The sequence below is a fragment of the Festucalex cinctus genome, chromosome 2, assembly GCF_051991245.1.
Source record: "Festucalex cinctus isolate MCC-2025b chromosome 2, RoL_Fcin_1.0, whole genome shotgun sequence".
Taxonomy (NCBI): domain Eukaryota; kingdom Metazoa; phylum Chordata; class Actinopteri; order Syngnathiformes; family Syngnathidae; genus Festucalex; species Festucalex cinctus.
This window is the reverse complement of record NC_135412.1, coordinates 26348269-26376241: the sequence shown is the minus strand read 5'-3', so window position 1 is coordinate 26376241 and position 27973 is coordinate 26348269. Positions and strand designations below refer to the sequence as shown.

Below are 27973 nucleotides of genomic sequence, written 5' to 3'. Positions count from 1 at the left end.
AGATATAACGTGCGATTAATCATGAGTTAATTGTCGATGTCAAGTGATTAACTAATTTGCTCCTAATAACGTATAAATGTGTTCTATTTTAAATATTTGAAGTGTCCCAAAGATGTATTCATACGGGTTTTTTTTAATACTAGAGCGTAGAGCATACAGAAGGCTTTGATGCAGCATCTGAACTGCAGAGAACGGTTGAAGCAATGGTAGTAATTACAAAAACGGCCAGCAGGTGGCAGCAGAGTATAAGTGATCAACCAGGGCCATTTTGCAAACAAGCTGATTGCCACACAGTTCGAAACAAATTTGTGAATAATGATTAAACTTAGCTATAGTCTAATGCTAATTGCTGCATATCGGAAACAGATAGAAATATACTTTTTTTATTCCTGATGAAAGAAAATACTCTAATCTTTATTTTGGTAGGTTCCATGTTTTGTTTTTTTTAATAGCAACAGAACAAAATATTCTGTGGGCCTTGCAAAATCAGTCAAAATGCAGTAAAACAGCCGGAAGCGAAGGGGGTGTTTCGGTGAAAATGGCTGGGAGTAAATGAGTTAATTATGATTAACAATTGGGTATATGTGTGGGTGTGTGCACGTGTGTGTTTATGCAGTACGACATGGGCATTAAATTAGTTTTAAGTTGTGTTAAAAAATTGTGTTTAAAAACAAAACATTGAATTAGATTTGGTGATACCTGCTGAAACACTGAAATAGGATGTTCCCAAGTTCACAAGTAGAAACAATTTGGCCTTGGTGTGGAGGTCCACGGCATGACATTCAAGTTCTCAGTCATTTATTTTCATTGGTGTGCAGTAGATAACGAAGTGGTTTTCCTGGCTGTTATTTTTCACTAGCACCAAACCTTCAGTGGAGGAAATGCAGCTGTGGTCTCAGTCCTTCGACAAGCTGATGAGGAACCCGGCGGGGCGCAATGTATTCCGGGAGTTTTTGCGCACGGAGTACAGTGAGGAGAACATGTTGTTCTGGCTGGCCTGTGAAGACCTCAAACAGGAAATGAACAAGAAAACCATGGAGGAGAAGGTGCGCTCCATCTACGAGGACTACGTTTCCATACTGTCGCCAAAAGAGGTAAGAAAAGTTGGCGAAACAACTGTGGAAACCGTTTGTAATATTCTAAACAAAAGTTAGCTTGATAGTTTGATCTGTCAATCAAATGTCAGCTTGGGCCTTTCGTTATGGAGATTGCATCTTCTCGAAGTGATTGTGTGGGTTCTCCGCACAACTCTAACTTCCTCCGAAACAGTGGCACTTTCAGTTGAGGCAAAGGTTATAACCCTCACACATGCACACGAATACACAGGCTTTCTTCATGTACAGTTCTGTACCTAATAATGTTTTATTATGTTGTTTATATTTATATAAGTTAATCAAACCACAAGTGACATGTAATGATGATTGCTGTATTATCACTTTGAAACTTACTTGATTATAATGTAGGCTACAAATCTCTAGACAACCCAACCCTGTGTGTACCATATAGTTTTATGTGTTCATATACAGTTGATACTCTAATACAGGCGTGTCAACCTACAAAGATTTTCCTTTTAGCTCATTCACTGCCTTTGACAAGTATACTTGTCAATTGTATTTTTTTACAGTGGAGATAAATGGGGGCTAATCTGACTATGCTCCACAGTAAATATTAAACTTGGAAACAACTTTACTGATGCCCAACCACCGGTAGATGACATCATTGCCCAATTTTATACCAAATAAACACAGTTTCAGATAGTGTTGTTCCGATACCATTTTTTGGCTCCCGATACCGATACCCAGCTTTGCAGTATCGGCCGATACCGATACCATACCGATACTTAAGGTTTTTTTTCCTCAACATGAAAAAGCTGTCCTGCCATTGGTTCAGAGCATTCAAGGGCCAATAGGATATCTTAGATCGGCATGCAGTGAACATGTCACATACCAGTGAATGTCGTGCACCAGCAAGACACAAGATGCTGCATCCAAAATTATATATTAGCATTGGAATTAATGGTATCGCCATGTTACTTGTAAGTAGTCACCGATACCGATACCACTGTTTTAATGCAGTATCGGTATCTGAACAACACTAGTTTCAGAGTCCATGGGAGAAATGGCTGTATTTTGGCAAACCTACATTTTCTACTGTCAATCATAAAAGAACGGGACGGGACAAAATGTAGGCAGTCTATTCTGTTATTTGGTAGATTCGGTTTATATATAATTATTGAACGTAATATCACATTGGTATTAAAAATTTTGAAATTTTCTGAAATGGGTGGCAGTGAATGAGTTAGTTTAAAATACATGGCAGAATCCAGGGTGTTTTTTTTTTTTTTTTTTTCGCTTTTGCTGAAGTTTGAAATCCATCGATGTCTTTCATTCATGTCGTGTCAGTCATAGCAGCCAGCTAGCGCTAAGCTAACCACTTTCCGGCCCAGCGTCCAGATTTGCAAACTCCTTTTCGTGCTAGGACGGCATCAGAGGGCCAACAGTAACGTGACAACAAAGCTAAGGTGTGGACTCGAGTCATGTGACTTGGACTCGAGTCAGACTCGAGTCATGAATTTGACGAATTGAGACTTGACTTGACAAAATGTTAAAAGACTTGCAGCTCGACGTGGACTTTAACAACGACTTGTGACTTCACTTGGACTTGAGCTTGACTTGAGCTTTTTGACTTGAAACGACTTGCTTCTTCCACCAAAACAAAAAGATTAAAATATATGTTAACGATTACGTTCCGTCTCTGTGGGTGCGCGTGTGTGGGTGTGTGTACATGTGCGCGCTGGGCTAGCACAGCACCGTTTTTCAGACATGTCAGGGAAGCCGCAAGGACACACCGCCTACGCTAAGGCTAACTTCAAAATAATAATACCAAATAATACAATGATGCCAATGCAACAGCCTTGGTGGGTTTTTACTTTGAAGTCGGTGTGAACGCCAGATTTACTTCTAGCTCTGACATTCCGGCTTGCATTATCACATTTTTATTGAAATTGCAGTTTTATACCACCATTATCATAATACCACCCCAAAAGTATATTTAATAGCTAGTTTGTGCCGCAAAGAAAATGCAAGTTAATTACGCCGTCAATTGTATGTTACGGTACAAGTCTCCGGCGTTCGTGGCTAGTAGCTAGCTATTAGCGTTAGCATCAGGTGCCTGGCTGGCTACAGTAGTTTGACAGCTGTTGCTGCTTGACTTGCTTGCGTTTCTTCATTTTGTTTACAATATCATGGACCTATGCTACTTTGTAATTCAATCCCCCGGTTTAAACAAAGTAAATGTTTCTTAAATTGCACTTAGAGGTATTTTTTATTATTAAAAAAAAAAAAAGAAATAGAACTTTGTCTTCGTTTATAATGATTTTATAAACTACTAGCTTTAAAAAACAAACTTAACTAAAAATGTTCAATATGTCCATTTGGATTTTAGGAAAATAACTTCAAGTGCAATATAATGTAAGGCAAATTAAGAAGGTTTGTGAAATTGTTAGTGCAAAAAGAAAATCGAGTTGCTCCAATTCTTGTTCTGACAACGCTTCTTGAGGGGTTTATGCGGTTAAGCGGCTACTAGTTTTTTTTGTTTAGTTTTTTTAAGCCAGAGCTCCTAAAGTCCACAAAAAGTATTCTTTTTATGAACATATCTGTTAAATAATTGTATTGTTTACAAAAACGATTACAATACTGTAATACGTTTACAGTAATATGGAGCTTAAGAAAAGATTATTATGATTCATTAAAAATTTCCAACTGACTGTGTGTTTGTGTGCTTGTGCGCGTGTGTATGGGCACAGGAAGCGCTAAATAGTTGCTGTCACGGCCCTCTGGCATTCGAGTCTTTTTATAAACACATTCACACACGAGACAGTGTAGATGCCTGCTTGGTTTTCTGTCTGCCTGTCTGACCTTGGTTTATTGACTGTGGGTGTGCGTGCATGAGTGCGTGTGCCCAACTTATTCCTAAATAGGAGCAAAGAGAAAACATAAGATTGTTCTATAAATATCTTCTGACTGGAGGAGGGGAGCATCTCTGAGAATGTGAATGGTAAATGGGAGCATTCATGCACCAATGAGAGATGGCAAAGCATCAACATCAAACCTAATGCACGTGTGAGTCATAGTCAAATCAACATTGCTAGTATGTCATTTTCAAATCTTAAAGGCTGCGATTTGGGGGTAGGGGGGCTGATTCATTTTGCTCAGTCAGTAGACTATTTAATTTATACGGTGTCTCAATAAGTTTAGTGTTTAACTGCAGTACACCTTTATATATCATTATTTCATGAAACATTAAGTATTCTTTCTTATGTTGTTTTGCTAGACTAGTGCAGATAGAAGTTTGCGCGTTATGCGCCATTGTGGGAGGGAACACAGTCTCCTATCGATTATTCCATCGATGTTTTTTTTTTGTTCCATCCCATTTTAAATCCATAAACGTCATGAGTACTCGCTTATTGTAGCTTCGCTTCGTACTTGATAATGGTACTAGCTAATCTAGCTAATGGTATCGTGAAGTGAGTTTGTTTCGAAGGTCCGCCAGGGTCCACGTTTGCAAACTCATTGTGGCCAACTGGGTCAATTTGGCTCGTTTATTGCACACTTTGGTGGTGTAAAACCGTAGTAGTACGAGTCCTTACGACTTAGCCTGCATGCTAATTGGAGGCGTCTTACTCTATGTTTACATAGATACCTCCTTGTCTTGTTGCTGATGCTTGTAGGGCTGCCATCTTACGTGTGTTTGGCGCCAATAAATTAATTAGAACTCTTTTATTTCTTTTGCGGTTTTTGACGCGGATTGTTTTGTTCCAAACATCAGCCATGTAGCGATGATAATTTTCTACCTTTTCAGTCTAAAGAGACCACAAACCCTAGGAAACATTTTAGAAATGTTTTGGTGAAGGCCGGTCGGACTCCGTCAGCAATAAGCGTCTGTGTGTAAACACGAAATATCGGTTCCGGCAACTTCCAGGTGCCATTAATTTGACTCCTGGCCAATGAAAGCAAGGAAAGACGCACTGGAGTCCATATGCAGGTGATCGAGATGGTACTCCCCTAGAAAACCTCCACATAGGTTGTTTTTAAATGGCCCAAATTACAACCAGATGTTACATATTGTAATTTAGTGACCCTTATCAGCCATGTAAATAGCTGAAAATTGACAAACTGACCGACAAAAACTCAACCATTAAGGGAGTGACTGGGAATCGAATGTGGGTCAGAAGACGGGCGTCAACCGACGGAGCTAAACAGCCAGTAGGAGGACAACTTTGTTGATGACAATTTTTGTAACGTCCACCAAACTTCGCCTTGCACCCCCAATTGTACATTCATGTGTGACTTAAAGTGTCATTGTCACTTGTCACCCGTGCACGTGTAGATGATGTGACCATATCGTATGAAGTCTCTCCCTCATCCATCCTGTTGGTTTTGCTCACAGGTGAGTCTGGACGCTCGCGTACGGGAGGTGATCAACAAGAAGATTCAGGAGCCGACGCCTCACACTTTTGAGGACGCCCAGTTGCAGATCTACACGCTGATGCACAGGGACTCCTACCCGCGATTCCTCTCCTCCAACATCTACAAGTCGCTCCTCCACGGCAACTCGCGCAGCTCCTCCGAGTCCTAGTCCAGCACTGTCTACACGCCGACCATTTCATATCACTACAGGTGAAACTGATCTTACCCCAAATATATGCCGTGACTGCCAAGACTTGACAGTGACCAAAACTCCTTCAGTCCACTTTTGTCCCAGAATCCTTCCTTTTTTTTGTCTTTTCATTCTCTAAATACACACACAAATCCAAACCAACAGTACTCTTGCACAACACTGACTCACTGTCGCCAACCTGAGGAATTAAGTTGTATTACAAGAGACGACCCACCCGTGCTAGCTGGCTGAGGCTAAAATGAATGTCCTTACGGCGTGTACGGTCTACAGCAGGAGTGGCCAAGTTCGGTCCTCGAGAGCCCCTATCCAGCCTGTTTTCCATGTCTCCGTCCTTCAGCGCAGCTGAATCTAATGATCAGCTAATCAGCAAGCTTTGCAGAAGCCTGATAACGATCCTGCTCATGAATCAGGTGTGTTAGTGGAGAGAAAAATGGAAAACAGGCTGGATAGGGGCTCTCGAGGACCGAACTTGGCCACCCCTGGTCTATATGGGGGTTAAAGTATTGAATATTAGCAGTTCCAAAATCATACATTAGATTCATTGAATACTAAATTATTCATAAGTGTGAATCTCATTGTAAACAAATAAACAAACAAGCATGTTTGTTTGTTTACCTGAGTTTTATTTCAACACAAAATGAAGAAAATGTCCTTATTTGTCTATTTCTTCCATTCCAAGTCCCTCCTCGTCTTTGTCCAACTTCTTCCCCAGCCACCTGATATTTTAGGCGACCCAAAGACTGCAAAAGTTCAAATCCCTGAGCTAGCTAACCAGCCAATCACCTTTAAGAGCCACTGAGCGGAGGACACCCTTGACTCCGCCCACCTCCATGCCTTGTTTGCCTTTTAAGGATTTCTCTTCCTTCCCCTTTTGCCAACTGGAAAGCACAGGACCATTCCGCCAAACTGTTTTTTTCTCTCTGCTGTGACAGACTCATGATGGATGCTGACTACTGATTTACTAACTCAAACAAGAGTTGTTGTTTTTTTCCCCCTGAAAATAATGATGGCTTTTGAACCATTGTTCATCCATTTGAATTTCTTTCCTGTTTTTCACATTTTTCACACTTTGGGATTTCTATTTTTTTTTTTTTTTTTTTTTTTTTTAAATAATGCAAAAAGAGGAGTTTCCTTTTTAGACTGAACTGATCCAACACATGATGCAATAACAACTGGAGTCCACACACAAACACACACATGGTATTTATATCACCATACTTCAGAAGGTACAATTTTATTCTGTGACTAGTATGAAACTGAACACGTGTTACATATGTTTCATACAACTAAAAACTCACAGCTAATGTTCAAAATAAGTTTTTTATTTTATCTTAAGTGGGGTGATGCAGATACACTTGGATAGTATTTATGTCGCCAAACTTGAGGAAATTTGACTTAAGAATATTTATTTATTTATAAGTACACTGGAACCTCTTATGTCGAACACAATCTTGTTCTGGGATGATGGTCAACCAATAATTTGTTGAAAATTCAAAACTATATTTCCATCAGAAATCCTCTATTAACTGCACAGACTGTTTTTTTAGGTGACACTTGAACATTCTCAACAATCATACAGCCAGCTATAAGAATACTGTATGTTAAGCACTGTTAATAGAGTGGTGCCTTGAAATATGAGTTTAATGCATTATGTGACCAGGCTCAAACTCAAAACACTCTTATCTCAAGTTGTCGTTCCCCATTGAAATGAATGAGAAAATGCTATGAAACTGTTACAGCCTCCCCAAAATATTTTATTTTTATTTTTTTTTATTTTTTTTTAAGAACCAGAAATGGCACTATCATATTAAAAACATAACTGTGTAATCATAATTGGAAGAAAAAAGAGAGTATAAAGAATTTAACAGTTTGTGCATCATGTTTTCATGCTGCAATTCAATTCATTGTGCTGCTCTTTCTGGTGTGCCCTCCTTGATCACTAGGAGGCAGTATAACGCAGTCATGCAGACACAAACAAAGAAGAATATTACTTCTACTACTACTGTAAGTGACTCAGTAAGATGCCTTAACATTGTTATGTTTGTACAGAATTGCTAGTATTGTTACATACTCCGTGTTACTCCATGTTTGTGTTCAGATTAGCATTGGAATATTGCTTGAAAAGGATTTACAAATCATACATAACGTCATAACTTCATTGGAATTCGGGTTCGTAAAACCGTAGCCATCAATTCTAGCTGTTAGCATATCAATGGCATTTTCCATATGTTAGCGTTAAGCTAACCTTAAAGCAACATTGTTTTCGATTCACATCATGTAATTCTCATTGTTTTGTTTAGTTTGACAGTAATCTTCATTTGGGAGTGGCATTAAAAAGCTTGGAGTATATTTTTGACAACTTGTTCTCTATTTGTCAAACTGCTGCTTATTGTACTGCCACCAAAACAGTGCTTGTATCTTAAGTTTGTGTTTTTTTAAGTTGGGTCACTCGTATTTCAAGACACCACTTTCACACGAAAATGGTAAAAGATGGAATGACAAAGGCATAATAAACTAAATTTGCATGCATTTTTGAATAATAATGTTAATAGTAAAATGTAAAAACAGGAACATTCTACTTTAGCTTTGGAAAAACAAGCGACTCCATCAGCATGTATTGTGTGTAACACTGGATCTTGTTTAATATGAGACCGCTCACTTGACAAAACTTTCAGTCTAAAATATTCTATTTCTTCTCTTTGCCTTTTTTATTAGGAGACTTAATTCTTCTTACGGTGTCCCAAGAAAAGCCAAATGAACAATATTAACAGTTCATCCGCTGAACTTGGTTTATTAAGTTGACATTAGTTAAGTTGATGTGTGAAGTCATCTTTGACGGCAAATTGGAGTTTTAATGATGTTTTCACAAAAATGGTTTCAACTTCTGGAATCGTGCAACCTCTGGAATGTTCGACTTTAGAGGTTCCACAACAACAGTTTGTGTCAGCCCGCCAATGTCTCGCTGTTACACGTTGGGACGTGTCTTGAAACATTTCTCGAGACATTTCTCAGTAGCCCAAAGGCAAAATTGTTTCGTTTCGTTTGTTACATTTTTCTAAGTATAGTGATGCAAATACGCACGCGCACACACCAGCGTGGCCTACCAGGTTGCTGCTGCTGCTGACTCCTGCCTCTGTGACTTCTCACCTTTGACCTCACCACTGTTTACCGCCGGCTCCTGGTTGGCTGCCGGTGGCTTCTGGCCTCAACTGTGGTTGGTCAATTCAGGAAGGAGGCGGGAGGAACATTCCCAAGGGCAAAACCAGACACAGCGTTAGGAGCACTTCTATATCAAATGGTATCCCATAGTGTAGCTGTATTAAATAATGTGCCTTTACAAAGATAACAATGCTCATTTTTCATTCACACTGTGTTGTTGTGTTTGTAGTTTTCAGTAGTGGGGAACTGCATCACTGTGAGAGTTGTGTCATTAATTGTGTTTTCTCATTGAGACATAACTCTCTGTGAGCATTATTATCATTGTAAAGCAGATTTTTAATACAGTACTTCGTAGATCATATTGTGCCAATTGGTCAAAATGCTCTGGCTGGTTAGTGATGCTTTGTGGGAAATTCAGTTGGAGTCGGTCTATGGAGGCAAATATGGGGGAAAAAAAACATTTTAATGAAACTGGTCACTAAATGCATTTATCTTGCTATTATTCATGTTATTTATTTTATATTTTGTTGAAAAACTGTGATTTTAATTGTATTGTACATATATAAACAGAAAGCATTTGAACATCCAACAAACTGCCTTCTTCTTTGGGGTGTCCGATTGGATTTTGTGATTCTTATGATTATTTTCATCAGACTCTTAGAGCTGGGAACCATATTCACAGTGTTAATGCATGTGTGTTCTTTTGCTATCCTGCGAGTCGAAGCTCTCATTGCAGTCAATTGAGGCAAAAGTGAACATGACTTGAGAAAACACTCGCTGTTGACACAACACTCACGCACTAACATACTAAACACGTAGTCAAATAGTCCATTTATAGTTTAGCCTCATTTTTTTGCCCCACAGTTCACTGTAACCTGATCTTTGTTTGGGATTAATCCTCTGTATGAGACACATTCTCAAATAAACACACTTTTTCATTTGTATTTTTTTTAATTAATTAATTTATTTTTTCTTTTCTTTTTTTTCTAAGAGAGAGCTCAGAATTGTTCATTCGGTAGTCTTACCGATTCAACGTCTTATCATCATTGCTCTTTTTTTTTTTTTTTTTACGTGTATGTGTGCGTGCGCGTATGTGCGTGTATGCACGTTCGTGCGTACAAATACGTGTAAATTTATACTCATTAATTCACCTAAAACCTAATAAAAATCCCATTACCCTTCACCTTAACTGGATACTTCAGAGTCTCACCAGAGTCATGAGGTTCAGACGGTCAGGAAACCAGAGAAAAAGTCAGAAAAGATAAAAAGAAAGATAAATCAAAGTAAAATCCAGCACCGACCAAACACTTCCCCATGATTACAAAATCAGAGTCTTACGTCAACCCCAGAAACCTGTAAATTCCAACAAATTAAAGAGATCTCAAGAGACCAGAGGAAAAATTAAAGAGAGGAAGGTGGGAAGGATAGATGAGGCAGAGTGAGATCCACAGAAACCAGCACATCCAGTCCATCAAAGTGAAATCCAGCACCAAACAAACACCTCCTACCATCCGCATGGTTACAAACCAGAGTCTTACGCCAACACACTTTTTCAAACACACACACAAGTTCACCCCCAACCTGATACAAAAAAAAAAAAAAAAAAAGTTTGACCCATGTGAATGAATAAAACCACTTCACAGTTAAACTAACTTAATTAAGAAATCAATCACTGTGAAATTATAGTGCCTGGGCTGGACTAGCAATTATTCAAGTAATGAAGGTTGGTCATCTTCATGCAACTCAGATGTGAATCCGTCAGAATCAGTGGTTAAACTATTAAAGAGATACTTCACTTATTTAGCAATAATAAATAAATATTTTGTCTATAATTAATTTCATCCATCCATCCATTTTCTTGACCGCTTATTCCTCACAAGGGTCGCGGGGGGTGCTGGCGCCTATCTCAGCTGGCTCTGGGCAGTAGGCGGGGGACACCCTGGACTGGTTGCCAACCAATCGCAGGGCACACAGAGACGAACAACCATCCACACTCACAAGCACACCTCGGGACAATTCGGAGAGCCCAATTAACCTGCCATGCATGTCTTAGGAATGTGGGAGGAGACCGGAGTACCCGGAGAAGACCCACGCGGGAACGGGGAGAACATGCAAACTCCACCCAGGAAGGCCGGAGCCTGGACTCGAACTGGAGTCCTCAGAACTGGGAGGCAGACGTGCTAACCACTCCTCCGCCGTGCCGCTCTAATTAATTTCATATTTTCATTATTTTTAGTGTACGATTAGTACCTTTAAAACCAAATTTTGCAACTTGCTGTCCACTGAAAATTACATCACAAGGGCTCAGGTAACCAATCACAGCTCACCTGTTCTCTAGGTTTGGTCATGTGACATTCACAAGCTGAGCTGTGATTGGTTACCTGAGCCCTTGTGATGTCATTTTCAGTTGACAGCAAGTTGCAAAATGTTTTTAAAGATACTAATTGTACATGGAAAATAATGAAAATATCAAATTTATTATAGGCAAGATATTGTTTGACTGCCAAAAATGGCTAAATAAGTAAAGTATCCCTTTAAACATGGAGGAGTACAATGATACACTAAGTTTGTAAAGAAACGTGCAGATTCGGCTAGTTTTAGTACATCAAAAAAAAAAAAAAAAAACTCTCAACCAGATGGCTGGGTTCTGTCGGAACCACGTGACTTCAACGCGTTTTGTTCCAAGCTGGTTCCCTGACATCACACAGGACCCAAGCACCCGCCTCTTCCCCACGCTCATGTATGGAAAGCAGCTCAGCCGTATTTCCACAACAAACACACAAGTGTCACCCAGGCTCACCCGCTCAGGCTTTCTGACCTGTGCAAGGGTTACTCGAAACTCAAAATAATGCCGGCATATGATAAAAGTAAGAAGTTGCAGTAGAGAGTAGAAAAAAAGGCAGGTGATTATTGAATAACATTACATACATTCTGAAACGTAAATGCACATTTTGTTTAGATTGACTTATTTGTTGAGGCGTGTGGACGACAAAAAGATATGCCTGAGGATGATTATAAAACAAAATAAAAAAATTACAAGAAATGTGAAAGCGCTAATCATTGAATCAATACCAAGACTGCAGCAATTGAAGAGCAACTTTAATGGGCACAACATTTGTCAACATTGTGTGCAAAAAACAAGAACGCATCTTGACAGTCCACAAAGCCCTTACATCTTAACAACTGGAGGAAAGTTTATGTACAACATCGTGCTTCTTCATATTACAAAAAAAAAAAAAATTAAATAAATAAAAAATACAAAAAATACCAACAGATACAAACTTGTAGTTCTTTTCCCTCCACATAGTCCATCATCACTTTCTTAAATATATTATTTGTACATTACATTTATATATTATTATTTCTTTTTTTTTTTTTTTTTTTTTTAAGAAAACAAAGCTACCCTTCAAAACTAAATATTTCATTGTGGCACAATAAAACAGCATTCCTCAGAAGAACTGAAAGACAAGTAAAAGAACATTTTAAAAATGAGTTAGCAAAATTTAGAGATTTTAATTTTTCCATCAACATTTAATTCTTTATAATACGGAGCTTTACGGTGAACATGAAATTACCTATTGGAGTGAATGTAAATGCGGAACATTTGTGGCCAATCACCCAAATAAATAAATAAATAAATAAATAAATATGTATATTTTTTTTTACTGGCCTGTAGCATATAATGAAATCAGCAACTGACGTGACATGTCGTGTCATTTACCTTCGCGGTTCGGCAGCACCCACGGTTTCCCTTATTTATTGATTCCCTACTCCCCACCCTTTGAAAATATTTTGTAATATTTGAGCGGGTGGTTAGTTTTCACTGCGATTGGCTGGCAACCAGTTTAGGGTGTACCCTGCCTACTGTCCATAGCCAGCTGAGAAAGGCTCCAGCACCCCCCACGACCCTTGTGAGGAACAAGTGGTTCAGAAAATGGATGGATGGTTGGGTTAGTTTTCACTTTTTTTTTTTTTTACTTTAATCCATGTCAAAATCAGCGTAGCAGGCCTACAGATTGTCTTTTTTTGGTTGCAAGCGTGGCGTTGCTGCTAGTACAGTAGCTGATCTTGTCTCATGGAATACACTGTCAAAGGCCAAGCAGTATAAAAAAATTTACAAAATGAAGAGTTCAGTAAAGAGTACTACTAAAATAAAAATAATTAAAATTGTTTGGTCTCTGCTACCACCTAGTGGTGGCTTTATTAGTCTGACCCAAGCATCCATCCTTTTTCTGAACTGCTTACCCTCACTCGTGGGCCCATGCATTTACAGTTGTACTTGGTAAATGTTTGATATGCTCTAAACAGTCAAGTAAAACGCTTAGTAGCCACGATGTGATGAATATGATGCGTTTACCTTCCATCGGTTGCCACAGTCATTACACATGACGAAGGTGGTCATTGGCTCGTCAGCACTGCGGGTTTGCACCTTATGAAAAGCACACACAGGAGTGATTGGATCACATCGGTCATATGTGCATATTTACACTGTGTGCGTGTACTTGTACCTGTGTGTATGTGCAGTCCTTCCCCTGACACTTTGTGCACACAAACATGTCAGTCTTGCTCCCGCTCACTTTGGACAGCTGATGCTCGCGAATGGATTCGAGGGTCAGAACCTCTCGGATCTTCTTCAGTTCCGCACTTGCCATCTCCTGCCCGAACGCAAACACGCATGTACAAAAAAAAAAAAAAAACATGCGCAAGCAGCGGTTGCTCGGCTAGCAGACCTCAGACGTCATGGAGGCGATGCGCTGAGTGGAGATGTTGCCGGACAGGACGTTCCGCCGCAGGTCCGGGTTCTTCTGGTCCTTCAGGTTGGAGATTCGACTGCGCAGACGCGCTTTGTACTTCACGTCTGTTGACTTGAAATCCTCGAAGATCTGTGAGCACGGACGGCCGTCAAGGACATCAAATTCCTCACATACACGACAGACGGCGCTCCGTTTATACTCAGTTACTGCAATATTTACCGTTTTCCATTTATAAACATAACCAGTTTATGGATCTGGTTTGAAAGTTAGCCAAGTATCTACAATCCTAATGTGACTTTTTGTCCTATATTCTTTCTTACAGTTGTGTACAATTGTAAATAAGCATATGTGGCAAATTTCATTACCAGAGCTCATTTCTGTTGCATTTAATCACAGGTCACAGTTTGTTATATTTTTCTCAGCTAGGGAACGTTAGCGGTGTTCAGACAGTACACTTCCTTGTAGAATTGCTATGACAGAAGCACACTTTTGGCATGCTACTGTGTTAATTTTAGGGGTGTCAAAATTAGTGCGTTAATTTGGAGTGAATTTAAAGTTCCTTTAACACTACCTTTTTTTTTTTTTTTTTTTTTTTTTTAAACGCACGATTAATGACCATCCCTTACTTGGAAAGCCTATACTGGGGGGAATTCCAGTGACAACGCAGCAAACACATTCACGTCAAAATTTTGCAGTAATAAATTGAATAATAATACCCGTACATATGTTTGTGGGGACTGTAAAGAATTTCACAAGTTACTTCATGTTAAAGATTAGATGGCTCTTAATTTGAAAAAAAAAAAAAAAAAAAAAAAAAAAAAATGCAGTCACCAACATCTTCAAATACAATTATGCCATCTAGTGGCAGAAAAATTACCTTATGCAAATCGCTATCACATGATTTTATTTTATTTTTTACAGTATAACTTTTTAATTTTATATCAATTTATTGAATTATGAATTATAAATTACTGTATCAATCACGAAAAGATGCAGCCATATTTCTATTAGCTTAACATTTTTTCCCACTTTTATTTTAATAAGAGTACGAAAACTTCCCAAAAAAATTATTGTACATTTAGAACAGATATAAAATTTGCAATTAATTGTGAGTATTGAAGTCATGCGATTAAAAACCTTAATCGCCTGACATCCCTAGCTAATATTAAACAAAAGAGCTACTGACTGGATAATTGACTGGATGCCCATTAAAACATTGAAAGTCCCATTTTGTGTGCATCTGCAGACGTGTGTGACGGTAAAAAAGGATGTTGTCCCACCTTATCGATTCCATTGAACCTTGCCTTCAAACTTAAAAAAAATTTTGAAATAAAACCAATATGCTTAACTTGAGGTGATATAATGAAGTCAAAAGGATATGCTCCTCAATTTGCGCCGCAAGGAGGCTGCAGTCGACTCCAAAGGTCTTGTAGTCATCTGGAAAAAACGTAAGGATTTTCTCATTTTGGTCACATTCATTTCTTACTTTCATTCATTCTCTTCCCGCATATCTGAGGTTGCGTCGCGGTGGCAGTAGCTTAAGCAGGCAATTCCCCCAAAAAATCCCTCTTCCTAGGCACCTCCGTCCAGCGTCTTCTAGGGGGACCCCAAGGAATTCCCAAGCCAGCCAGGAATCTCACCAGCGTGTCCTGGATCATCCCAGAACCTCCACTCAGTGGGACATGTCTCATTTGAGCCAGTTTGAGTAAGATCTCATTCATGACCTGGAGAAAGCACACAACCCTTTTCCAACTGAGCACTGTCAGTTTGTATTTCCAGTGTTTCCTGAGTGCCTTTCCTCACATGGTTTCTCTGTGCCCCGGCTATTTATTTATTTATTTTTTTAACCTGGGGCAGCCTTGCCGGCGTCCAAGCCTCACTGGAAACAAATCGGCCTAACTGCTGACAATGTGAACCGAACTCTAGACCTCGAAAAATGGAAGAGTGTCAAACTCATCTGGAGAGGTTTGTTTGTGGGAGAACTTGCACAATTGGTGTCTGACTTTTTTTTGCCACACTGTGCATCCAGGAGTAAACACTTGCAAATAGCAGAAGTCCTCACCAGCCGTTTGCAGCGCCGCCACCAGCAGCTCCCGACATTTATTCCGAACATTGTCTTTGGTGAGAGGAATGGCCGGGAAGGATGTGACCAAAGAGGTCACGCCAACAGGAGACTTCTCTGTCGTCTTGCTGCTTGTCGCCATATGAAAACAAACCAACAAAAAAAGTTAGCAGTTAAATTCTTGTCATACAGGCAGCATATTGTTCCTCAATATGTGTCAATAAGGCCGGAGTACACTGCATGCTTCATGTGACAATTCACGTTTGTTGGTCTCTAGTGGCACAATTGGGATATTCATCAGGACAGCGTCAATACAGAGGGGAAAAAAAAAAAGAAAAAAAAAAGTATCATCAGATCAGAATCAGAGGGCTTCAAAACGTGGCTACAAATCAGATAGGGCTGGATGATATGGCCTAAAAATTAAACCCGTAATGTGCCCCCCCACACAGATACCGTACAAGAAAAGCTTGAAAAAGTTTTTGCCATTTTTGTTTCTCTCTCTCTCTCTCTAACTAAAATTCTTGTTGCTGATAGCACACAGCTCATTTTTATGATACAAAAATAAATAAATAAATAAATAAATAAAAAATAGATCTAGGCAGCCGTACATCAGAATTTGGCGCTTGTACCTGCACCTAACCTATGTGACTGCAGGGGAATGAGGAAGCACTCCCTGCAATGAACACATTGTGACAAAAAAATAAAAAATCCAAAGTTCTTCAGTTATGCTCTCGTTAGCAAAATTTATAACCAGGAACTTTAGTGTTGACGAACCCACCGTGAGTGTCACCCTTGGCTCATGCTAATGATAGCATTTGCATTCAACAACAAGTCTTAAACGGCATAATGACGACAAAGCTTTACATGGTGATGATATGACATACCCTTTCTCACTGCTGCAGGAGTCCTTGGATGTGGACGTCCTGATGGAAGAGTCGTCTTTCTTGTCCTTTTTCTCTGACTTGCACTTGGAGCCATCTGACAACCAGAAATAACGATTCAGCAAATGATGCTTCTCCAGCTTGTAAGTATGGAAAAGATGCACTATTTACAAACTCTATAAATACAAGTGAACCTCCAAAGTCGAATGCCGCAGAGGTCACATATCAGAATTTGACCAAAACGTTGCAGAAGAAGCCTCTTGAGAAGGGGTGGGCTTTTTTTTTTTTTTTCCTGCTCTAGGCCGCTGTTAATTTTTAAAATGTATTATTAGCTAGATCATTAATAGATGAGGTAAAAAGGAGGAAAAAAAGAAGTTCAAATTTATATGTATATAATATTTTAAGAAATTATAAGAAAATATTTCACTCATTTTTAATTCTGCACTTATTTATTGAAATAAAAACATGGTTAATATTCTAAAACAAACAGTTTTGTTTTAGAATATTACCCGCTTTTCTTGTTGCAAAGAAATTTTGAACATGCTCAAAATTTTATGGCGATAGGAAAACTGTTCTGAAACTATAAAAACGGTTTGAGAGTCTTTGGAAAACCTGTTTGCAACTTTTTGTAATCTTGAACGAACCCTGATAAAAATACAACACTCGCTACGTGTAGACACGTTCGCAAGCCTGCGCCGTTAGTGAAACACAGGCTTTAGCATACAAACATTTTCTTAATTATTAAAACAACGCACACTTAATAAAAATCAAGAGTCTAGTTTCATGCAAATGATCGGAAGTCGGAGTTTGACTCTATAGAGGTTCCACTGCATACACACAAACACACACCTATTAACTTTTTCCAGGACTTGATGAGCACTTTGGCCAGATTCTGTACTTCCTCATCTGAACTCTGTTTCCTCACAGCATTCACCGACATCCCAACTCCGGTGGACTGGAAAAATGACATTACATGACCGTTAACATTTTCAGACACATTTTAGTACGGAAGAAGATTAGGGCCAGTGAAGAGAAAAAGAAAGTGTTGGCAGGATTCTCACTTTAATCTCATAAATCTGACTTTAAAGAATCCTTCCCATGATTCTTACTGCGCACTCTCTCACAGACCATTTCATCTTATAGACTGCTCTGTTGGCTTCAAATATAAAGAAAAAGAAGACTAACTGTTTTCAAGACTGTTTCATTCATCTCGCCTAACTGCTGAAAATTCCACAACAAAACCCAGTAGACTTCTGTTAACAGCAGACTCGGATCAATTAGTAGAGCTCAGCGCTCAAAATAAACATGGTGAGTCAGCATCTAGCTGGTACGCTGCATACAAATGGCTTAAGCTGTCAACAGAACTCAAGTCACCCTCAAGTGTAAATGCTTGAAAACCAGTTAAAAAAAAAACATTTTCCCCTACCTATATTTAAGGTATAAAGCATTTCTGAGTAAGTCCAAAAGTTTGTTCTCGCGCTGTATGTTCTTAGTCATTTTAATAAACTTATTTTTCCATTTTTTTTACTTAATTTTTTTCTCTGTGTTTTTGTTTTATTTACTTTTAAATGTTTTCCATTCTTTGAAAAAAAAAAAAAAAGCCTTTACATGTAGTTGTAATTCTATGAAGTTGAGTTATCTTGTTCGGGTTGCCACCAAAAAACTTGCTAAGCCTGGTGGTTGGGACGGACAAAATTCCACCATGCTGCCACCAGTAAATTATTTGAGAATTAAATTAAATCAACCTGCAGAGTTCCTAGAGACATTGTCATGTTCTTCAATTCCATCAGCAGATCCAGCGCGCCATCCTGCAACACAACATTTTTGACACCCAATTAATTCCATGTGTTATCGACACTTCCCTGCATTTGACACTGTTGGGATATAAGAAACATCTCACTTGGAGTTTGCAAAATTTGATGTAAAAATGTCACTGTGCAGGTGCTGACAGAATTTTGGATTTGGTCAACTTGCCAAGTGCAGGACGGATGATGTCGCAAAGGTGATCTGTCATGCAAATTGGGGCCCTACGCACAATGTGTCATCTACGTGTACGGAGCCGCAGCCCTGCTGAGATGTACTTCTTCATTTCACGTTGTGACTGGGATTACTCAATTAACTAATGAATTGGAAACAATATTATTGTTATATGTGTGTTTCTGTGCCAGTTAAGAGTTAAAGTTATGGAAATTTGAAACTTGGATTCAATTAAAAAAAATAAATAAATGTCAACCAAAATCTGACTTGCATTAAAGTAGCACTAAGGAACTTTTCAATCTTAATACAAATATTGTCATAACTCTTCTGATGAAACACTGACTTGAAATTAGTTGAATGGTACCTTTACTATGGCCTGAGTGGATCTGTATCATTTTTACTGGAACTAAGCAACTTTGAGGATGATGGTTGGAACACTGCCACACAAAATAACTACAAATGTGCTGACTGCTTTATGGCATACGTCACTTCACCCTTTCCCCATTCGTTACAAAGACACAAGTCAATTTGAATGTTGATGCACGATTACTGCTTTCCTGGCAGAAGCTGCAAATCAATTGAACAGTTTTGTCTGAGGAGACAAAAAACAAAAAGGAAAAGTGAAGCTACCTGGATAGAAGGACAGTCAAAGGATCATCATTGGCCCGGCTAGCACGAGCTCAAAAACGACGCAATGCGCTTGTGCTCATAGGAAATGAGGTCTTCCTTCAGGCATAACATTACCGCATTTGTCCATATGGCACCGCCATAATCAAGGTAAACTGAAAGTGTTGCTTTAAGACGCTGACCAAATTTTGGTGCACTTTACCTTAATTCATCACAGGAAACTGATACTCATATCACTGGAATTGTCTGTTTCATGTAAATCAATTACCTTTTGAAGTTTTACCCACATACCAAATTGGATGGGTAAATGCCCAAGAAGGCGCCCCATGACAACACAGTTCTAGTCAAATAAACATGGACCACTAAACCATTAAAGTTAGCATTTGTTTTGTTTAGAAATATATAATTAGATTAATCCTTTTCATGTTTGGTTATTTGAAAACAACATCCAGATTTTACTAAAAACATTAAGAAATAATATAAACATGTAAATCTTTGCTGTGTTAAATTTTAATGCAATGATAAAATGACTTCAACATTAAAGACAAACATGGAGACTGCTATATAAAGCAACTTTAAAAGACAGGCTAAGAACATTAAACACTAAACATATTCAGCACTGGGGAAAATTGCGGAAAATTGCAAAATTCTCAGTTTGTATGATCAGGGCATTTTTGTTTTGTACTTCCATATTCCAAACACAAACATTGTCATTTAGAGCATTATTTGTAGAAAATGAAAAGTAGTATTCTGGTATGTTATTGGATTTCGATTTAATTAATTGAAATAAATAAATGACTTCGACCTCTTTTGGGTGTAAATGATTGCAGGTGCAAGCGACCAAAGCTAAAACGTTTTTGACCAATCACAACTCTGATTTAGTTCTCATTGTGACGAAGGTTTTCGTTTCCTTTAGCAGTTGCTGATGTCAGAATTTATTTTTGAGAGATGTTTGGATACTCACCGTATTGTTCTTGTGGACCATCTTATCAAGTTTTCTACCGATACGCGCCACATCGTTCGTGGCCATGTCGAGTGGGCTGTCAATTGAGCGTGGACCTCCAGAAAAGTCATGAATGTAGAGGACAAGTGTCCACGGTATCTCCTCTTTTGGCTGGCCGGGTGCCTCGCGCCCAGCTGCGGCCTTGTCGTCTAGAGCGGCAGATGCATGCTGGGACTTGTAGTTCATTTCCAGCTTCGCGCAGCACCCTGTGCTGTTTTCTACTTCACAGTAGGTCCCGTCGCCATGGGCGGGCCTTGGGGGTCCGTGCCCGCCCTGTCAGTCAGCCGTGCCCGCCCTAGCAAGATGACTCACCAACTATTCGTCCTATCATATCAGTCACGTAAACTTGCGCCTTCTGGTTCAGGTAAAGCATGGCGTGCCAGCCAACCACATACCTCCTTTCAAGTTTGGCTTTGATTGACAACTAAGGCTAGCCAATTACAATCCGGATCACGAGGGCTGGGGTGGGGTGGGGGGAGACGCGCGCTCTACAGACGTGCCTTAGCCAAATCTACTTCCGGGTAGATAGTGCGCATTTGCCGGCTGGCTCTGGCATAAAGACTGAGCAGTGAGCACGTCGTGCGGCTTTAATGGGAGCCACCAAACGCCAAACCTTGATCCAGGATGACACAGTTGACATCATTGGGAATCCTGAGTCCACTGGTTACGTTTACAAGTGAGTGGCAAACTTTTATTTTAATTAGTCAAGCCACACAGCACGGATGAATTGTAGCAATACACAGTATGCGGTTAACAGACCCAAGCAGTCACACATACACAACAACAACTAAGGAGCATAAAATTATTTATCACTAAAGCAGTTGCAGTACAATGTGAGTTGAATTCTCTTTTTTTTATTGCCAAGTTTGTTCATGTTGATGACTGTCACTAAGTTCTAATTTTTAAAAAACAGCACTTTACACATCCTTTTGGATTGATATTCTGTTTAGTTTTTTTACTGAACCCATATGTTGCTTCTGTATATCATCGACATAACTCAACTTATTTCTAAATCACTTTAAAACATCAATTGCTGCATACAAAGTGCTGTGCATGGAATAGAAATTAGTCTTTTAGTAGACACAAGTGAAACAAAATAACACAAAATAAAATTAATTAGAGTAAATATAAGTAGATAAGTAGACACGCAAATAAAATACTAAAAAAAAAAAAATCTGTACAAGTATAGAAATAAAATAACACAAAATACAGAAGGCACCATAAAAAATGTAAAATGATGTGAAGTCTCATGCTGAGTCAAAGATCAAAGAATAGAGATGTCTGGCAAAAATGATATCCATATCGTACAGCCCTATTCCATAATAAAATTAAAAAAGTGCTAAATTATTATTATTATTATTATTATTATTATTATTATTATTATTGTTATTATTTACGCTATAATGGATGGATATTTAGGATGTTTTGCCTGAAGCAAGCAACGAGTGTTTGAGGTGCGCACAAACTCACTATGTCCGCTAGATGTCAGTGTTCTGCTTCTGTTTTACTTCCTGACTGTGAACGTAAACGTACTGGGAAATTAAAAACTAATTGTGTTCATCGTGACTTTTACGTTGTAATAATGACATACTGACGCTGAAACGCACGTTTGAGATCCAGTTCTCAAATTACCGTTGATATTTACGATACCCTATTTTAACTGCTCAGAATGGAATTTGAGATCACCCTCCAAAAAAAATGGTGCATGTGAATTTCTTGACTTATTCTCTTTAAACAAAATGCAAAGAAAAATCTTTTTTGGTTTCTTTTGGGTTAAAATTTAAAAAAAAAAAAAAAAAAAAAAAAAAAAAAAAGCTGACATACAGTAATCCAGATTCATGTGTGATGGTACGACTATATTATTTTATTTTTGTTATATTGATTTAGTGTTATACAGTTGTCACTCTGTTTTTTATACTGTTTGTACAGTATTTTTGTGTTATGTGCTTACTCACGCTCAGTATACAGTATTATGTGACACCTGCTGGTGTTCTCGTGCAACTGCAACAAACCTATACACTGCATTTGTATTTTATTTTTATTTTTTTAAAGTAAACAAAATAAGAACACTTGTTTCTGTGGGGTTTTATTTATTATTTTTTTATTTTTGCATTAGAAAATTGATCTCAAATTAAGGAAAAATATCAAATTTTTTCTTAAAAATTGATTACAGCTAATATAAAGAGAAAAAAACACTCATAAATAAGATCAAATAGTGGTTCTAGATAATTAATTATAATGATAATTATGGCATAATGGTTTGCATGAAATGACCAGCAGAAGAGCATTTATTTGTTCTTATTCTGGAAGGAAAACCAATTACACAACTTCTCAATTGAGAAAGAATGGCATAACATGGCAATTAAAATTTGAACCGCTGGTTTTGTTTTCAAGCACATTTCATATTATTGACATAGCCATGCAACAACAAAATGTGTATCGATCCAGAACCTTCTGCCCATAAACGGTTTCTTCCTGATACCAGGTTATGGGGGATTACTGTCACCAACAGGGGTCACCAACCTTTTTGAAACTGAGAGCTACTTCTTATGTACTGACTAATGCAAATGGCTGCAGTTGGATACACACTTCTGAAATTATATTAGCCGAAATTATCTTTAAAAATAATATATGACATTATTAATGATGATGATGATATTCATTTTTGTGGAGACAAATTTCTCACAATAGTTAAGAGGCCGATAAATATCAATATGCAACACTTCTATAAATCTCTGCCAGTGTTTACATTTTCAAACAATCACTTCTACAACTTTCCTAGAAAATCATAATGTCCCATCACCAGTCAGCTATTTTTAGAACAGACCTGTGGGTTACTCATGTGGTCCTTTGGTGCCTGTGGGCGCCACCTTGGTGACCTCTGCTGTACATACTTTTAGACAGTGACACTCTCCAGTAAAGTGAATGGCTGCCCCTGCCAGAAGCTTGACAAAAAGTCTCAACTATTTTTTTTTTGGTCTAATATGTACATTTATGTTCTTTTGTAGTAAAAGTACACATCCTTGAACATGATTTTGACTCGTATTGGACCACCATAGAACAATGTGATAGCACATTGGAGCCACCTGGAGCAGGAAGTGTTTGTTCCAGTTATCAGTGGCACAATTCAGGAAGCGGACTTTCCCTGTGATCTATGGAGTCATTCAAAGTCACCTCTGACGCCAGGAAGTGCTTCTCTACTTCAACCAGATCTATGGAGTCTTTGCCATTGACCCTCCCAAGCAGGAAGTGTCTGCTGTCCTTCATGTGCCGCCGCCGGAGCAGAACCTGGGCACCAGGAATTGTCCTCCACCCAAAACCACCATTCAACGGGTGTGCTGATGATGTCAGACAGGAAGTGTCCTCTCTGGAGGATGGATGGAGCCATTCTAGCCATTGTGGGCTGCATTCTTCCCCTCTGATGGTAAATGAGTCCAGCAATCTCAGTCTGGATGTCGAATGACCAGTTTTCTGGCAAGAACTTTCCTCGTATCAGAGTAGCCAAAACAAAAACATGGATGCCTCAAAAATCAAGATCAACTCCTGACTCGGCTAGGCTGTTTAGTTTTTGAACATTTGTGTCAAAGAGAATATGTTTTTAATTTTTAGTTTTCATGGTGTTCTATATTGGACAAGCAATAAAACGAAAACTTGGATAAAAATTTGAACCCCAGAGCCAGACCTTATTAAATAATAAATATGATTAAAATCTCAGAAAAATAACCATCCTGCATTCGACTGTTTACACAGGAGGACTGTGGTAGCTGGGGTCAAATGTCAAGCATTTGCTGTGGCCGCTCTCCCAGTCACAATTTACAGTGGATCTTTCAAGTGTTATTGCTGTATAATGGAACTAAGAGGCCTACTAAATGACACAAGTAGGCAGAGGTCAAATTAATATGGCTACATGTATGGGACTCGCCATTGTTTTAGTTTTTATGGTGTTGAATGTTTTTGTTTTAGTAATTTTTTGTTTTAACTGTCTTTGATTTTTGTATTCATAATGTCTGATTTTTGCTCCATGTGCAGCACTTTGGTATGCAGCATTGGTTGTTTTGTCAAGTACTTTATAAATTAAGTTGAGTTCAAACCGCTGTGACACATGACATCATCACAAATGTCGAAATACAGAATGTTAATTATAACATTATCCTGTATATTGTATATTGAATATTGTGATAAAGTCCATTATTTTTCTGTAATGCAATCAAATAAGCAAAAATGCCATATATTCTGGAATCATTACAAATCAACTGAAATATTGCAAGCCTTTTATTGTTTTAATATTGCTGATTTTTGCTAATTTTTTTTAATTATTTTTTTTATTTTTTTACTTGATCTGAGGAAATATTCTAATATTTTGAGATATGATATTTGAGTTTTCTTAAGGTGTAAGCCAGGGGTGTCCATATAATCGAAGGATGTTAGGGCCATTTTGAAATTGTCTGACTTTATTTAACACGCTAAAACTAATAAGTCGATTAATAATGTACTATAGTTTAGCTAGTTATTTTTAAACAGGATAGTTTGGATATTTTCTTGATTTTAGGGTGGCCCACACACCTGTATCCCACAAGAATAGATCCGCCCCATCTCTGAACCAATCTCCACATTCAGAATCAAAGGAAGAGTAGTCGGTAATAAAATGACAAATTTTAAATCACTTGAGGATCTTAATTAATCATTAATGTGATGTGTTCACAAATTAGACCTTGACACAGACAGCGGAACATGGAGGAAAACAGTTTTGCTTCTGGAACTGAAATATGTGACTTAATTAAATTACAAAAAGAAATATTTCTGTTTTAGATTTAAATAGTTTCTTTGTATATCTAGAAAAACAGGCTGTGTCAAAAGTAATTTTTTGTATATGCTGAGGGCCGCAAAAAAAAAAAAAAAAAAAAAAGATGGCGGGCCGCAATTGGCCCCCAGGCCGTAGTTTGGACACCACTGCTGTAAGCCATAATCAGCAATATTAAAATAATAAAATACTTGCAATATTTCAGTTGATTTGTAATGAATCCAGAATGTATGGCATTTTTGCTTATTTAATTGCATTACAGAAAATAATGGACTTTATCACAATATTCTAATTTTCTGAGACAGTCCTATATTCAAGGTTTTATAATTGGGACATTTTATTCATGGGAAAATTACTTTGAGGTATAAACAAATCGGAAGGTGACCAACATGCATTTGACCTTGGAGGTTCCGTACATTAGACATGCAGCACGTCTGGCGAGTCTTTGTCACTTTCAATCAGCATTGTCTCAAAGTAACAGGCTTTGTCCCTTTTCAGCATGCCTGCACTCATTATTGTGTGTGCGTGTGTGAGTGTGCGTTAGCAAGCAAAGTTGCATATAGGTCAAACGAGGGTGTGTGCTTTGGGGGACTGGAGTGTTGAAAAGCTACTCTAATCTCTAGCCATATACAACGAACAAAAAACAATATATTAACACACATGCATATACACGCACAAAAAAAAGCCACCCTCCGCCTGCGCTCTGCAGCAACACAATTCCCAGAAACTCTTCCATCTACAAAACGTGCACGCACACACTTTCTATAGATGTGTGCTAACTATGTCAACATAAGCGCTGCACATTTTACGTGTGTCCACTTGTAAGTGTATTTACACTGCGCCAACTAAGTGTGGCAGAACAATGTCGGGATGCAGAAAATGTGTGCGGTTGTCCATATTGTGCTTGTGCACGCTCACATTTAAGTGATTATTGCTTTTATGTACTGTTTGTGTGTTGGTTTTTTTTATGCAGACAATGCTGATGTCAGCTGTTTTTTTTTAAATAGATGCTGAACTCTTTAGTGTTTACTTTTCTTACAAATACTTTTCAGATTTTTTTGTCTGTCTGTCTGTCCGTCCAAAATATTAAAGAAACAAAACAAAAAAACAAAAAAAACATCCATGTTAGGTTTATCGAACACGAAAGAAGGAATAGGCAACTTAAATGATGGAGGTGGCCAACATTTTTCATCAGTGCTTACTAACTAGATGTATGAAAAAAAGTTTGATTTTACATCAGCCAATGTAAATCACATCTTAATCGGTTACATTTTTGAAAATATCTTTCTTGATGATGTTCGTCTCTGTGTGCCCTGCGATTGGCTGGCAACCAGTCCAAGGTGTCCCCCGCCGACTGCCCAGAGCCAGCTGAGATAGGCGCCAGCACCCCCCGCGACCCTTGTGAGGAATAAGCGGTCAAGAAAATGGATGGATGGATGGATCTTTCTTGATGCATGTATAGAAAATCCAGCCTTTACCAACAAAAGGTTTGAGTAGTTAAAAAAACAACAACAAACAAACATACAGTGATCCCATGCACCCCCCCCCCCCCCCAAAAAAAAAAAAAGCTTTGTGGATAAAAATATTCATTGATAGTACAAATCTGCTGAACAGGAAACCAACATTAAAATCAACTCACGCAACATTTTAATATTATTCAGATATTATGTTTATAGTGCATATCATTTCAAATCTGCCAACAAAATTATTCAACCTACTCATGTTGTCTAACCTCCTGACTACCAGGAAAAAAAAATACTGTCCAATCATCTTTATTTTGATATTTCCCAATCTTTGTGAAGTAACTGTTTCTTGACCGCTTATTCCTCACAAGGGTCGCGGGGGGTGCTGGAGCCTATCTCAACTGGCTTTGGGCAGTAGGCGGGGTACACCCTGGACTGGTTGCCAGCCAATCACAAGGCACACAGAGATGAACAACCATCCACACTCACAAGCACACCTAGGGACAATTCGGAACGCCCAATTAACCTGCCATGCATGTCTTTGGAATGTGGGAGGAGACCGGAGTACCCGGAGAAGACCCACGCAGGCACGGGGAGAACATGCAAACTCCACCCAGGAAGGCCGGAGCCTGGACTCGAACCGGAGCCCTCAGTACTGGGAGGCGGACGTGCTAGTGAAGTAACTGGAATACTGCAAAAGAAATGTTTGAAAAAAAAGTTTTTATTTTTAAGCTATGATGTGTCCACTACAGAGGACATTTTTTAAAACTTAAATGCTAGGCTCAAATACAGTTAAAATAATTCAAACAATACTATAATGTGTTCTTAAGAGTCTTATAGAAAACATGCTAACAACATTTAAAAGCTAAATTTGTTCAATAAAAAGGGTTACACACTTACTTTTCCTCTTCCTTAAAAAGTGCTTGCACTGAGGGAAGCCATTTTCTTTTATGATGCAATCAAAGGTAGCAAAGCCCCACCCCTACACATTTGGTATCATTGGAAAGCTCTGAATGTCCTCGGTAGAGTTAATTCAATCGTATGCACTGGGTGGGAGATAATCAGGTTTAAAAAGGTCCACTACAGAGGACAATTTTGAATTGCTGGCAGTCAGGAGGATAGGGCAGTATAAGACAGGTGCAAGTGCAACTAAGCAGTGTCTGCCATCTAGTGGCGAATGGTAACATTACAATGTAAAACTATACAGTGGGTCAGCCCACAGATAGTGAAAATCTGTATATAATTGATGCCCATTGAAATGTAGTGTGATATATTTTTTTTTACATTTTTTTAGTAAACCCCCAAAATGTTCAAAAACATTGATTAAACCTTTGAATGTATTTTCCATGAAAAAAACGTGTCGGCTCCCGCCAGAGGCGGCCCAAAAAATGTTACAGAAAAAAAAAATAAAAAATTGCGAATAGATGAGATAGATGCTGAACTGGACCAGCAGTTGCCAACCCGTGCTCTAAATGGTGTGAATGTGTGTGTGAATGGTTGTCTTTATGTGTCCTGCGATGGCTGCCAACCAGTCCAGACGTTTTCCTCTCTCTTTTATACACAATCA

The 27973-nt window shown here is 38.5% G+C and overlaps 3 protein-coding genes across 8 annotated transcripts in view; 2 read left to right on the top strand and 1 right to left on the bottom strand.

Moving 5' to 3' along the window:
* rgs19 (regulator of G protein signaling 19) overlaps positions 1 to 5954 on the top strand; it is a 33376-nt gene extending 27422 nt beyond the window's left edge. For all 4 annotated transcript variants that reach the window (XM_077514062.1, XM_077514063.1, XM_077514061.1 and 1 more), the window contains 2 exons: positions 860 to 1094; positions 5449 to 5954. In XM_077514062.1, coding sequence (XP_077370188.1) covers positions 860 to 1094; positions 5449 to 5637 — 424 coding nt within the window. In that variant the 3' untranslated portion in view covers positions 5638 to 5954. The remainder of the gene's footprint in view (positions 1 to 859; positions 1095 to 5448) is intronic.
* LOC144014315 (transcription elongation factor A protein 1-like) overlaps positions 1 to 20638 on the bottom strand; it is a 22137-nt gene extending 1499 nt beyond the window's left edge. The window contains exons 1-10 of one of the 3 annotated variants that reach the window (XR_013282445.1): positions 20104 to 20638; positions 18281 to 18343; positions 17385 to 17490; positions 16539 to 16632; positions 15655 to 15782; positions 14974 to 15029; positions 13569 to 13724; positions 13347 to 13493; positions 13196 to 13267; positions 8784 to 8888 (exon numbers count right to left, since the gene is read on the bottom strand). Coding sequence is in view for 2 of the 3 variants with exons in the window: in XM_077514059.1 (XP_077370185.1) it covers positions 8835 to 8888; positions 13196 to 13267; positions 13347 to 13493; positions 13569 to 13724; positions 14974 to 15029; positions 15655 to 15782; positions 16539 to 16632; positions 17385 to 17490; positions 18281 to 18343; positions 20104 to 20328 (1101 nt within the window). In the remaining variant the exon portion in view is untranslated. Of the gene's footprint in view, positions 1 to 8773; positions 8889 to 11920; positions 12297 to 13195; positions 13268 to 13346; positions 13494 to 13568; positions 13725 to 14973; positions 15030 to 15654; positions 15783 to 16538; positions 16633 to 17384; positions 17491 to 18280; positions 18344 to 20103 lie in introns of those variants that run through there. The other 2 variants (XM_077514059.1, XM_077514060.1) reach the window with 2 other exon arrangements.
* sox18 (SRY-box transcription factor 18) overlaps positions 20630 to 27973 on the top strand; it is a 26072-nt gene continuing 18728 nt past the window's right edge. The window contains exon 1 of the mRNA XM_077514058.1: positions 20630 to 20818. Coding sequence (XP_077370184.1) covers positions 20767 to 20818 — 52 coding nt within the window. The 5' untranslated portion in view covers positions 20630 to 20766. The remainder of the gene's footprint in view (positions 20819 to 27973) is intronic.